This window comes from Peromyscus californicus, unplaced genomic scaffold (assembly GCF_007827085.1).
Source record: "Peromyscus californicus insignis strain IS unplaced genomic scaffold, ASM782708v3 Scaffold_8__1_contigs__length_139910024, whole genome shotgun sequence".
Taxonomy (NCBI): Eukaryota; Metazoa; Chordata; class Mammalia; order Rodentia; family Cricetidae; genus Peromyscus; species Peromyscus californicus.
This window is the reverse complement of record NW_026294606.1, coordinates 42,523,073-42,537,782: the sequence shown is the minus strand read 5'-3', so window position 1 is coordinate 42,537,782 and position 14,710 is coordinate 42,523,073. Positions and strand designations below refer to the sequence as shown.

The window sequence follows — 14,710 nt, the reverse complement described above, 5'->3', positions numbered from 1 at the left end:
AGGCATAGCAGACATGGTGTCTTGTAAAGCAGAACCTAAAAGAGGAAAGGAAGGTCTCCGTGGCAGGAGGAAAGAGGAGCAGGCAGGGAGGCACGAGAGGGAAAGCCAAGGTGCTGAGATGTGCTTAGTGTGGTGAGGTCACAGAGTTCAAGTGCTGGACTCAGTGAAGACAGTGTGTTATATGGGATGATGGAAAGTGTCTTAGTTTCCTTCTGTTGTACAGTAAAGTTCTGTAACAACAAAACAAATTAGGGCAGAAGGGTTTCTTTTGGCTCCCAGCTCCAGGCTGCAGTCTGCCAGACCCCGAAAGTCACAGGCGCTTGAGGAAGCTGCACCCATCACATCCTTAATCAGAAGCAGAGCAACGATTCTGCATACCAGTGCTCAGTTCTTTCTCACCACTTTTACACAGTCCAAATTATTCTGCCTAGCTATATTAATTAAGGTGGGTCAGCACACCTTAATTAAAGTAATCAAGATAATACCCCAAAGACAGGCCCAGAAGGCCATCTCCTGGGTGATTCTAGACTTCCGTCCACTTGACCATTAACACTATCACAGCCAGTAACACGTTAGACTGTCAGTTCTATAGTCTACTGGCCAAACCAGGACAGGTATGGGGACAGTGGTTCTGGGAGAGGGTCAGTGCAAATGATGTGACATTAACAGAAGGAGGCAGAGTCAACATCTCACCACCCCGAATTTGACAACTGTGGTCCCAGAGCAAATGTCCAACCTTAATGAGCATGCAACCTCCCAAGCCGTAATGGTCCCATGTTTTATGATCCTTAGTTCAGAGTTCACCATTGAGGTTGCTTGACAGTCATAAGTATGGGTGTCTGGTGCCTAGAGAACAGTCCTTGGCTTGTGGATGAATGAGATCCCAGGACTCTAACTGAAAAATAGTAAAGCCATTGGGAAGATTTAGTCTCCAGAAAACTGTTCATTTTCTCAGCTCAGGCTCCTTAGCTCCTTGACAGAATGTGCCACCTACATAGACGCCAATTATTTATTAGACTATGAAATGATGCTGTACAGAGAAAGGTACAAGGGCCTCACTGCCCACATCAAACACAGACTGGTTTTTGGCTACAAATTAGGCCTTGTTGCTTCAGACAGATGTGGTAAAGGAAGGAATCTCAGAGCACCAGGAGAATCACACTGAAGAAATGGAGACAAAGTATGGTTAATGATGCCAAAGGAAATCATATCCTTCATGAGATGGAGAAAACATTTTTGCATTTATCGGTGAAGAAAATGTTTCTGATTCATCTGCTGTAATTGCAGACACATGATGAAATTGTGAGAGGCCAGAGGTTGACACTAGGCCTCTGTGACTTCAGAACAGCCCTCTTTACAGTAAGCCTGTAAGCCCACACAGCCAGGCCTCATACCAGAGGAATGTAGTGGTCACACCAGGGCAGGATGTATAGCTGAAGAGTGTAAAAAAAAAAAAAAAAAACTAAAGCCCTGAAACTACTCAGGGTGAGAGCGGGCACACTGTTTAAAGAAAATGTCCCATGGAATCTTTCAAAACCACTTCTGTGCACTGCAGCCCGAATATAATCATGATCTCCCTCTAAGTGCTGTGAATACATAGAGCCATCATGTGAGGTGTGCATGCCTGCAGGCTGAAAGGGAGATTATATTTTCTAGGCAAGCTATCTTTCAAATTTTAGCGAAGATGGAGCCTTATAAGATAGTGCCCTCAATGTTCAGCATCTCCTAAACCTGACCACAGATGATGTACTGCCTAGTTTTATGTCAGCTTAACACAAACTAGAGACACTGTGGAGGAGGGAGCCACAGTAGAGAAAAATCCTCTATAAAATTGGGCTATAGGTACACCTGTAGGGCATTTTCTTAATTAGTGCTTGATGGGGGAGGACCCAGTCTACTCTGGGTGAGGCTGGTGGTCCTGAGTTCTATAAGAAAGCAGGATAAGCAGGTCAGGGAGAGCAAGCTAGTAAGCAGCATCCCTCCATGGCCTCTGCACCAGCTCCTGCCTCCAGGTTCCTGCCCTGTTTGAATGCCTATCCTGACTTCCTTCAGTGATGAGCAGTAATGCAGAAGCATAAGTCACATAATCCCTTTCCTCTGCAAGTTGCTTTGCTCATGATGTTTCATCACAGCAATGACAACCCTACCTAGGACAGGTGATATCTCTGCTGAATAGATAAGGAAACAGATTCAGAGAGGCTGAACCTTTTGTCTAGCCCAGCTAGTGAGTGGTGGTGGAGCCAGACTCTGCAATAAACACTGCCGTGTAGCTGAAGTTTTCTCCAGCAGCCCACTTATAAAATAAACACACAGACTCTTATATTATTTAAACTGTTTGGCCTAATGGCTCAGGCTTCTAGCTCTCTAGTTCTTACATCTTAAATTAATCCATTTCTATAAACCTATACCTTCCCACATGGCTCGTGGCTTACCAGTATCTTACATGTTGGTACTCATGGCGGGCGGCTGGCAGCATCTCTTGACTCAGCCTTCCTGTTCCCAGAATTCTTTTCTCTACTTGTCCCGACTATACTTCCTGCCTGGCTACTGGCCAGTCAGCATTTTATTTATACAGAGCGATATCCACAGCACTGTTGACTCTGAAGCCACATGCTTTTCCTTTGTTAACACTGCTTAGCAAATTGCCAAGGAGACTACCACACCCTCTTCTCCACCCTCGGCAGTGCTGGGCTCCCTTCTGCCTTCAAAGCTTCGCTCATGCTGTTTCTCAAGAACGGCCTCCCTTTACCACAGCGTGTCTGCATGTGGCCACTTCTCTATCTGTAACTGAAGTCCCAGTGCTGTGTCCATATGCTGGCATCATTTGAGAGTGGCTTGGGGTTTGCCGAATGAATGTGTGTGTGTTGGTTAAATCGGCGCTGCTGCTTGTGGCTGGCCGCGGCCTGCATTGGCCATGCCGGTGGAGGAAAGTGCTGATCAGAGGAATCACAGCCGTGGTTACCTTTTTAGAGCTTTATTGGGAGGGGGGGAGAGAGAGAGGGAGAGAGGGAGAGAGAGGACAGGCAGAAGGAAGGAGCAGAAAGGAAAGAGAGGGAAGAGGAAGGGTGCACAGAGGGCCCACCTGCTTTTTAGGCTGGGGCGCCGTCGAAGGCTGATGATGTAATTAAGGACAAAATCCTTACAGTGTGGGCCCTTGCTGTGCTCTGACATCACTTTCTCTCCTCTGGGAGGTCAGTGCAGGCCGAGAGCCCATTTAGCACAAGGCTCTCAGTGTCCCTCGGCACCTTGCCCTGAGAAGGTGCTTAAAACCATTTGATGGGTGAGAGAGTGACTGATGATGTATGAAGGTTGCAGGCATAACGACAAGGCCTGAGGATACTAGACTAGGAACACAGGGAGGCTCAGTAGGTCTTGGAGTAGGACCCAGGAACACATTTAAACAAACAGTAGTTAGAGTGACTTACCCAAGGCCTGTCTGGTTCAGTGTTTCAAACAGTCTTCCAAGGGGCCAAAACTTCTCTCCATGTGAAGTACAGATGTCTTATGGGAATCCCACACTTTTATTCGATAAGACCTTACAGAAAACAGCTTGTGCTAAGAGGACTTCTCATACCCTAGTACCCACATGCTGCAGACATCACTTGAATGTTGGACCAATGCCAACAGCAAATGTAGATTCGCAGAGTGTGTTCCCTTTAGTGTCTGTGGCAGTATGGGCACCCTAAGTAAAATATTTCACCATTACTGATACCTCTGCCTTATCATCTGAAGATTTTTCAAAGAAAAGGCAACTGGTGCCATGTTCTTCAGAGAAGAAACCATCAACAATGGTAACTGAAAAGGTCTTATTTTAAGTTTAATACATGACATGCTGAGATTTCACACCATTAATTGTTAAAAACTACAGAAGCTAGAAGCTAATTTGCAAAGACCCAGAGAGATGTTTAACTTAGTATTTTATCGTTGTATGAAAAACAAACAAATCAAAAGACAACCTATGGGCTCTTTCTTCTTTTGCTTGGCATAAAGAGTAAGAGTTGAACTTATTAGGGCCAGCACAAAATGACAGTGAGCCAGGAGTGGGCAAGCTCATCTCATATTGGACTCCACCAGCTGCTGTTCTGTGCCTCATGCCCACAGCTTTTACTCCTCCTCCTGGCTGCAGATGCTAGTCAACCCACCTACCCTTAGGAAAAGTTTTATGTTGCCTTTTTTTTTTTTTCAAATTGAAAGGAGAATTTAAAAGGCTTTTCTACTAGAGATTCTTCCACCCAGCAGGGGTAGTAGTCTTATACCGGGGAGTTAACGACACTCTAAGCATCAGATGTGACTAGGAACATGTCTGTGCATTTGGTAAGAGACCATCATTGTTTCCAAGCACGAATTCAACCATGGTATATAGCAAAAGGTGAATTTAAGAGTAATTTTCTTTTTTTTTATTTTAATTTTATTTCATGTTATGGGGGGTTTTGCCTGCAAGTATGTTTGTGTGCCACTTGTATAGCTGGTGCCCACACAGTCCAGAGAACGTTTGGTCCCCTGGAACTGGGGTTACAGATGGTTCTGGGCCACCATGTGGGTGCTGGGAAACAATCCCAAGTCCTGGGGAAGAGCAGCCATTGCTCTGAATCACAGCCATTTCTCCAGCCTACCTGTCTTCTTATTAAAGTAGTCCAATCAACTCTATTCATCTTCCCTGTATCTCTTCTGTCTGGCCATCTCAGACCCGTAGGATGGGATTCCTCTTAGCCTTCACTGGGAATTTGTTGAGAGTTTGGATGTGAATGGCAAGAATCCCATTCATATCAACTTAAGAAAATAGAGTTTGATTCATGTACCCCAAACACCAAAATGAAAGTTAGAGTGGCTTTCTGGTTGGATAAAGATCATCACTATTGATACTCTCTGCACTCACATTTCAATCTTTTGCCTGAGTCTGTTGCATTATCTCTCTGTCTCCCACCATCCTCTAAATTAAGGCTTTGGCTATATCTCAGGTTAAATTGGAACAATCTGGACAAGGGTGCTGATTGGGCAGTTTGGATCACATGATCATGAATAAGCCCTGGCATGAGTCTAGGCAGCTATAATATGGAAATTGCCATCTATTGGGATACCTCATTAAATACATGCAGGGGGAAATCACCTCACTCTCTGAACTCTAGTTTTTTTGTTTATAAAATAAGGGAAGTAGAACTAGCTCCACACTCTCAGTTTTATTCTGATCCAATTTAAAATATCACTTCTTTATTTTAATCATTGTACCTCTTTCTCTCTTGCACATCCAACCACCCACCAGAAGAGCAAATAACACTGGGAAACCATTATCTCACTGGCTTCACTTCAAGGCTCCCTAAATAGAGAAAGGGTAACCCCTGATGGTAAAGCAGAGTAATTCAATGTTGACCAAATTTAGCCATTCATGATGCACATGGCATGAAATGTTTAGGATTTCAATACTTGTAAAACATCCCAAAATAACAATTTTTTCAGAGTAGACAAGCAGATGCAGTTAAAGGTCAGCTGGAATGTGTCCTCTCTTGGAGCACGGAATGATGCTTAGATAGTCAGTTCTTATTTAGTTGTAGCCCAGGTTCAGAGCTGCTGATGTGTGGAGGTGTTCCAGGTCATTTGTCCAAGTGTACACCAGCTGATCACCCATTCTTCCTGTGGAGATGATAGCAAATGGATCTTGAATAAAGTGTCTCCTACCTGCCAGCAGAGCCTCACCATCTATCCTTTCCATAATTCTTCTATGATGATCTTGGACCTTGTCCATGTCTCTCATTAGCCCATTAGCTCACAGAAGGCAGAGTCTGTATCTGATTCATATTTGTTCAACATCATGTCTGCAGTATAGCCACCATACTTGTTCCCTTGGAATGCTTCTAAATAAGTATGTTAGACAAGTTATCAGTCTTCCCTCAGTTCCTTTGTGTATATAATACTCATATCTTATTCTTCTCTATTGGAGGGAGGATTACAAGAGATGATGCATAACAAAGTCCTTAGTACCAAAGTCATCATAAAGCAGATGCACATATACAGTTTTGGCTTGTTTTTTAAATTCCTAAACAGCACTAAGGAAGGATGGCCAAAGAAGTGGTAGAGTGTTTACAAATTTGAGACCAAATCTCAGCTCTTTTACATACCAACCGACTGTGATTGGTATGTGATTAATGTTAAGCTAATTTCTTAAGTTTCTTCATAGAGTTGAAATGTTGGTAATACCTGCTTGTAGATTTAAGTGGGTAAAGGAAGAGAAGATGTAGCACACACCCATGTAAAGTGCCTATCAGAGCATCAGGCACTTAGTACATACTCACTCTAGGGTAACATTTGTTATTCTCATTTGAAATGGAGGATGAAGAGCAGCAGTAAGATTACAAGCACTTTGGATGTCTCTGTGGGTCCTCTGACCCTTTTTTGCTTTATGTATTTTGATGAAGATGAATTTATATTAATAGAGGCGATGGTTAATGGCCTCTTGTGGACAAGGCTTGTCCAGAGGCATACATTACCATGTTCTTTTTTTTCTTGAAGTTTCCAATGGATATGTCTGTTTTAATATAATGAACCCTCTGTCTAGTTGCTGACTCAAAGAGAAAGAGCACAAGCCCACTTCCAAATGCATAATTTGCATGAACACTCAGGCCCTAATAACCTGGGGGAAAGGTCTGGGAGGTGTAGGTATCTATACACATTCATTTGAACTGCTGCCAGCCAAACCTCACAGTTAATTGTATCACAGCAATTTTCTCCCGGAAGAAATAATTAATATGCAGACTTCTAGCTGTGGTTTGGCCTTTGTTCCTTTCTGACTCTTGTGTTTGTACTGTTTATAGTGTTATATCAGTAGCTGTCACATAATATATAGAGCAAATAGGTACTCTCCCCTGCCCTTCACTCCAGCGTAGTCCATTTTCTTTCTTGTGGTTCCCACAGCGTAAGAAAATCGAAGTTTACATAATGGAAGTTTATCTTTTAGGAAAGCATACTCAAGGTTGGGGCCCAGAGGTCACACTGTGCGCCCAGGGGAGTAAAGAGCTGTTGACATGGGCGTCTTCTGAACAGGAAAGCTTAGCCCTGGGGATATAATGGCCTTCCTTTCATTGCAGGTAATGCAGGTGGTGAAGGAGCAGGTTATGAGAGCGCTTACAACCAAGCCTAGCTCCCTGGACCAGTTCAAAAGCAAACTGCAGAACCTGAGCTACACTGAAATCCTGAAAATCCGCCAGTCTGAGAGGATGAACCAGGAAGATTTCCAGTCTCGCCCGATTTTGTAAGTTACCCACGTCTCTGCTACTGACCCCTAGTGATCCAGTGATGTAACAGCAGGGTTAGCTGTGAGCTCAATGGAATCAGCAGAAGACCGACCTTCCGAAAGATAGCCTTTAAGGGGAGCCTTTTGATAACTCACTCCCTGAAGTGAGACTCGTGGGGGTGGACAGCTGTTCTAGGTGATCTCTCAGGGATCTGTAGCTAAAATGCACTTGACTTCTTCCACATTTAGAACCTAAACAATGTTGTGTGCAGGGGTTGTCTTATTTTCTCCTGTGAAGCTGTATTTCACACAGGTACCTTTTGAGTTGCAAAATCAGAGAGAGGCACCCCAATTATTAAAGCAGGGTGAATCCTGAGGCAGTATAAGTTCCAGTGAGAGCTGTAGAGGAAAAGGAAGAACAGCTCTCTGTGTCCCAAGGGGTTGGCCAATGATTGGCACCAGAGCATCCCCTGTCACCTTTATGATTGTAAACCAACAGGCTCCAAGTGGGGGAGACAGCAGGGCCCCCCCTTTACGGGACTTTGCATTAAATGTCACTTACAACCATTTCAAAACCTCATGCATCTCCATCCCTAATATGCTCTGAATCTGGAAAAGAACTTTGTTCATGTCATCTCTTCTGAGACCTGGCCTGCTTTTCTTTGCTAAGAACAGATTAGATTCATCACCTTCATATTTTATAGAAAAGAACAGAGGAGTAAAGGTGGGAAGCAGGGAAGGGATCTGTCAGTTAGTCCTGTTCTGTAATCAAGACTAGAAGGGACTTCTGGGCTTTTATGGGCATTGTCTGCTACTACTTGTTCTGTCTGTTTCTCTTTCTCTCTTCATCTGTCTGTGTGTGTTCTTCGTTTCCATACACATGATACTTTCAATGGATGACAATTCATAAAACACCCTTTATTCTAGTTCATTTCCTCACATCCCTTGAGGTAGGCGCAAGTGTTATTTCCAAAGAGACAGAAGTAGCCTAGGGAAGAACCTGGCCTTCAACCTGCTTAACTCTCAGCTACTGCTTCATCCACCCCATCAAACTGGTTCTGCATGTGTAAGGCTGAAAGTAAGTTAAGAAAGTATACAGGTTAGAAAAGACAGTAGCCGGGTGGTAACATGGACGATTTGCTTTCAGATCTTAAGCACCACCAGAAACTGCATTAGAACTATAGACTTCAGTGTGGGCACATGAAGTTCATCAGCAGGGGGCAGAGAATGCTTTTAGGGGACTTGACTTAAATTGTTATAAACCCTAAGCCATCCCATACATGTAATACTGGTTCTTTAAGAGACACAGCTGGGATTTTTGTTTTCTTGATCCTCAGCCAGGAGATAGTCACAGTCGGAAATACCAAGCACAGAGTGGTTGGAGTAAGTAGCTGGCTCCTGGGAGATGCAGTTTCTCACCTATGAGCAGGAAGTGTGGTGCTACACTCTTTCAGGACCTACCTTCACAAAATTCTGGATTTTAGATCATTGGTTCCAGCAAATGTGCAAACAGAAGGATGCTTTATTATGCTTTCGACAATTCTTAAAACCTAAATGGAGGACTGAAGAGTTGATTAAGTGGAGGCCAAGTGGTTCTAAATTACTCCCACTTCAGCAAAGCCAATTGACTCTGAATCAGTGCTTGACCGTGACTGTTGCAGGGGAGGATGTCAGCCAGCCCAGCATGGACACTACCCTGCTATGCCTTTCTTTCTTTACTTGCAAGGTCTGACACCACATGCTGGAGTTTCTTTTTCCTTTGTTACAAGAAGCTCTTACCTTGATGTGTCTTGAGTGAGGGGACACAGTGCCAAGTGGAAAGAATATCCCCTGTGTGGGTGTGACTTTAATGCCACTCTTGTCCAGAAGACTGGAAAGCACCAGGCCTCACTGAAATTTTTGGTATATATAAGTGCAGCCAAGTGATAACAAGATGTGAGGAACATTATATTTCAATAAGAAGGTGAGGGGCCAGCTTGTAGCCACAGCCTCTGAAACAAGCAGGCAGGAAGCAGGTTCTACTTTGTCCACTGGTGATCTGTTTTTTCTGTTATTGTGATCTGCTGGATGGGAGCTTATTGTGGGATTAGATGAAATGTAAGTGCTGTCACCATGACTCACAATAAACAAAGTCACCCAAGAGTAGGATCGTGCATGCTTATTTTCTTAATTTTATTATTTTAACAAGTCCATGTTAAGCAATCCCTCCATGGTAGGCTCTCAACCCAAGGTGCTGAGAAGCACTAGGTGCCTCTCAGGCATGGGACTAATTCCAGATTGCTAGGTATTCAGTTACAGGAAGTACATCTAAATTTTGAAAAAGACCACAAGAACTGCATCTATTCTAACTCAGTTGTTAGGATACCAGAGTGTGAGAGCCAAAGACCACTGTTAAGGCTGTCTAGTTCAAGTCTTTCACTCTGCAAACATAGACAGCAGCCTGGCTGGAGTCTGAGCATCTGGCCTTCCACTGATGCTAGAGATGCTCTCTAGCATCCCCAACTCCATAGCCCTCTCTCCCTCCCATGGCTGCCTACATATCACACACAACACAGTGGCAAACCTCAGCTCCATGCAAATCCATCAGCCGTATCTTGATAAAAATGGTCATGTGTCCCAAGAAGGAAAAAGTTAACTCTGTGTGAACAAATGTTTGGGAAATAGCTATGGCTGAAGAAGCAGCCCTGGCTTACTCCCTGGTTCCTGATGAATGATTTCAAAGAGGAGATACTTTTTATTTGTCACTTAACAGAGAACATAAATCCATCCTCATTATTGGTACAGGCTAATAGATATAAACAGCTTAAACAGTCCAGAAGTGGGTCATTCAGTACTGAGTTGGAAGAAGAGACAACAGCAAAGTAGTAAAACTGACGGGGGGAAATGTGCTCAGAGACCAGCTCCAATTTCAGGGCAGCCATTTGTAAATGTGCCTTCTGGAGAAGCCTCTCTGGGAAATGGAAACAGTGAAAGCCCTCACATCATTAGGCTGCCGCAAGGATTCAACACAATAGTATATGAAAACCGGCCAGTGCATGCTCAGCTTATGATATGCACTGAATAAATGATCACTCTTATGACAAAACACAGAACTTAGCAAGTTGTGCCATTAGTAGTATATGAAATGGGAAACTGGACACAGTGTATTTGTGTATTTCTCACATTGTCTAAGAATATACAAGAGAAATAAATGAAAAGGAAAGTGTTTTTTTTAAGAGTCAGAAATAAAGCTGATACATATATATATTACCAACTGCAGCTTTCCTAAAGACCAGCCTAGTGTTTCACTCAAAACCTATTCCAGTAGGTCAGTATATATAAGTATACCATGTTCAGTGTTCAAACACCTGACAAATATTTATCAATGTCTGATACAAGCTGGTCGTTGTTCTTTTGTTTATGATTCAGCAATGAATAGAACAAATACAACCCTAACCGTTGTGATGTTAAATTTTAGAGGGGGGGAAATAGATAATATGCGTGCACGCGTGCATAATATGTGTAAGGTGACAGCAGGTTAAGCGGTGATAGAACGGCTATATAGATAGACTGTCTACATAGGGCAGGATAAGAGGAATGAAGTATATTTTTAAAGATGGTAAAAGTAGATCTCTTAATTATAGTGATAACATTTGAAGGAAGCTATATTAGGGATTCAGGGGGCATGCCATGTAGATATTCGAATAAAGGGTACCCTTAGCAGAAAGAACTACTCATCAGAGCATCCTGAGGTCAGAGTAGATTTGAGCTTTCGGTGAACTGTGGCAGCATCAGAGTAAGTGAAGACAGTAACAGTAGGAAGGTGACTAGAACTGGCGTGTTGTGGGAACTCGTTCCATTCAGCCAGTGGCTTTGGGTTAGAAACCCTAGGATGTGATCTTGCCTGTGTACACGATCGCTTCAGAGCAGAGGAATAGGGGTCGTGCGCTCTTTGGGGTGGTCGGAGGAGAAGCGAGCCTGGCAGTCGGTCCCTATCACCATTGGGTGGAATGACAGGACAGCAGCGGCTGGACCAGCAGGATCTGCAGCCGCATCTTCCTTGTTCTGTATTCGTGAGTCTGTTTTCCCACTGCACCCCTTAATAAATTATTAAACAGACTTTTGTGGGTTCACACTGAACTACATGGCGTTGTGTTGGAAGCTCTGCAGGGTTATGAGTGGGTGACTAACATGGAATTCTGGATTGGAAACACTATAATGAGGCATATTTGGAAGATCACTTGGGAGGCTGTTTTAATAATTTAAGCAAGAGATAATAAGAAGATTAGTTTTTGTTCTACATTAATTATATTTTGGAGAGAAGGGGAGTTGGTGTTTCCTGCTGGATTAAATGTAGTTGTACAAAGAGAAGAAGCAAGGTTGGGCTCCAAATTTGGGACCTAAGCAAGTAAGGCAGAACTTTGGGGTGGAGTGATTTGGGCAAGAGCCCAGGAGTTCAGCTCTGAACATGTCAGGCTGTGGGATATCCGGGGAGGTGGTCAGGCAGATGTATTTAGAGGTCAGCAGGTGGGTCAAGGTTGGAAAAACAAATTTGAGAGCTGCCAGTATAAAATTGATAATTAAAGCCACAGGTCTGTTTAGTTAAGGAACAGAAATAGTTCAGGGACTGGGCCCTGAAGCTCTCCAGAACTGAGACAGCAAAAGATCAGTTTCCATGACACTGCCATTATCACTCAACACAAAGCTTCCGGAGGGCCCTTCTAGTTCAGAAGTTCTTGACCAAAAGTTCTTGGGCCAAATCTACCCACTATCAATTTCTGTAAATGAAGTTTATTAAAATTCAGCCATATTCATTGATTTTTCTATTGTCCAAATGGCTCACAAAGCCTAAAACATTTACTATCTGATGCTTTATAGAAAATATTTGCCAAACCAGTGGGGAGTGGTGGCTCAACTTGGCAGATCACAAGCCAAGAGTTAACTTCAGTCTAGAGGTGCTGAACATCTGCTGTGTACTGCACTGGCCTTGCTGAGCCTGAATTAGAACTGTTTTCCAGAGAAGGTACCAAACCAGTGGTTCTCAACCTGTGGGTCGTGACCCTTCTCACAAGGGTTGCCTAAGACCATCAGAAATGCCAGATATTTATATTACAATTCATAACAGTAGCAAAATTACAGTTATGAAGTAACAATGAAAAAAATTTTATGATTGTGGGTTACCAGCACATGAGGAACTATATTGATTAAAGGGTCGCAGCAATGGGAAGGTTGAGAACCTTTGTCCCTTCTTCAGTCTCTCTCCTTCTTCATTTGCATGTCAGCCAGTGAACCCAAGACCCCAGCCTCAGTGACTGTAAGCCAGACATTGCAGAGGGTGGGTTACAGCCAAAGTCTCTACCTGGAGTACCTAAGAGCTCATATCTCAGTCACAGAAACACATTGTAAGAGTTGCTAGGCCTTTCTTGAGCAGTGTGAAGCCATGGCTACTGAGTCTGTTTGCAGGGAGACAGAAGAAGCCCAAAAATGTCTGGAAAAGGCTTTTTAATTTCCCTTTGTCCAATCATGTTTGGAGTCTTCAGAGTTTCATTAAAGGGGGTTGGGGGGTGGGTGGGCAGACTCTTTTATAAATTCTTTTGGAGAAATATAGATCTATTTCTTTTAGTACATCCACTGGATTTGGTGAAGACATGTGTGATGATAAGTATATCCAAATTTCACCCAAAACATCATGAAACATCAGTTAAAATTTCATGAAATTTCCTCTTCATGATTCTCATCTCTGAATTTTCATACCTTAACCATAGCCTATCAAAACTAGCCTCAAAATTGATGAGTTCCAAACCTCTTCCTCCCCTTTTCTCTCCATCCCCAGAGGATATCCTTTCCTCTTTGACTGGTTGCCCAGACTTAGAAGTCAGAAGCAATGATTATTGCCATGAGCAGCTGCCCATGCAGTGCTCAACTTCTTCTCCATTCCATTCAGGGTTCATCAAAGCTGTGACTCACTGAGTCTGTTTTATAAGAGATGAGCACTGGTAATAAATAGTTATAGTGGTCTGAAAGCCTGACCTGAGACCCTCAGAGGCCTGTGCATGGAAAGCCTTGCAAATTATCCAAGCTGTATCATTAGTGCAGCATTTCCATATCACCAGGATCTCAAGGCCGTTTCAGTCCTCTAATGTGTATTAGTTGTCCTAGTGATGTTTTCTGTAGAGACCCACAGAGGTTTCCTAGTGAGAACTTACTCAGGGTTTGTAGCTAGAGTTTTCCTGCCTGGCCCACAGTCAGGACAAATCTTTCTCACCCGACAGTCCCACAGCCGCTCAGACCCAACCAAGTAAACACAGAGACTTATATTGCTTACAAACTGTATGGCCGTGGCAGGCTTCTTGCTAACTGTTCTTATATCTTAAATTAATCCATTTCTATAAATGTATACCTTGCCACGTGGCTCATGGCTTACCGGCATCTTCACATGCTTCTTGTCATGGCGGTGGCTGGCAGTGTCTCCTCCCACCTTCCTGTTCTCTCAATTCTCCTCTCTGTTAGTCCTGCCTATACTTCCTGCCTGGCCACTGGTCAATCAGTGTTTTATTTATTAACCAATCAAAGCATTTGACATACAGACCATCCCACAGCAAGGGTCCAAGAATCTGAGCTTGCTTTACCCAGCAAGGCTGCATAAGGGGATGATTTGACCACGGTCATGGTTACCAGGTGTTTGGAAGGGTCTACCTTTGGCTGTGCAGTGTGCTTTGATCTAGCAAGGGGAGATCTTTTGCCCCGCCCCTCGGCATTGTTAAAAGCCCTTTTGAATAGCAGAAGGAACCATTAGGTTTCGATCCAGATCCTACTGAAGCTATCCTGTGTTTCTGTCTTTCTCTGCTATCTTTCTATCTAAAAGTTTCTTATCCCTTTCTCCTCCTCATAGGAACCCTTTTAGAAGGTTGGAGCTGGCCTCCCACAGTTTCCTGTGGCTTTGAAAAAATATCCTGACAAAAGCAACTTAAGGGGAAAAGGGCTTATTTTGGCTCATAGTTCGAGGATAATGTAAAGCATGTCAGAGAAGTTACAGCAGAGAATGATGAATGCTTGTGCAGAGCTCACTTTTTTTTTTCAATATACAGTTTAGGATCTCACCCCATGGAATGGTACCACCTGGAGTAGACAGGTCCTCCCACCTCAATTAACCCAATCAAGACAGTCTCCTACAACTATATCTAGAAGCCTATCTACTAAGTGATTGCATCAGGCTGAAAATTAAGTTTAACTATCATATTAGTGGAGTACAAGAACATCTTGTTAGATACCCAAACCCTCCTTCTCTTACTTTTTTCTTTTTTTACAAAAAGTTTTCATTTAGTTATTTTGTGTATATAAGTGTTTTTGCCTACATGTATGTGTATGTAACATATGCATGCCTGCTGCCCACAGAGGGCACCAGATCCACTGGAACTGGAGTTAAAGATAGTTGTAAGTCACCAGGTGGGTGCTAGGAACCAAACCTGGGTCCTCTGCAAGAGCAGCAAACATTCACAACTGCTG

The 14,710-nt window shown here is 43.4% G+C and overlaps 1 protein-coding gene across 4 annotated transcripts in view; it reads left to right on the top strand.

Moving 5' to 3' along the window:
- The window catches only part of Elmo1 (engulfment and cell motility 1), a 534,626-nt gene that overhangs the window by 483,207 nt on the left and 36,709 nt on the right, over positions 1 to 14,710 (top strand). For all 4 annotated transcript variants that reach the window (XM_052729418.1, XM_052729416.1, XM_052729419.1 and 1 more), the window contains one exon: positions 7,080 to 7,243. In XM_052729418.1, coding sequence (XP_052585378.1) covers positions 7,080 to 7,243 — 164 coding nt within the window. The remainder of the gene's footprint in view (positions 1 to 7,079; positions 7,244 to 14,710) is intronic.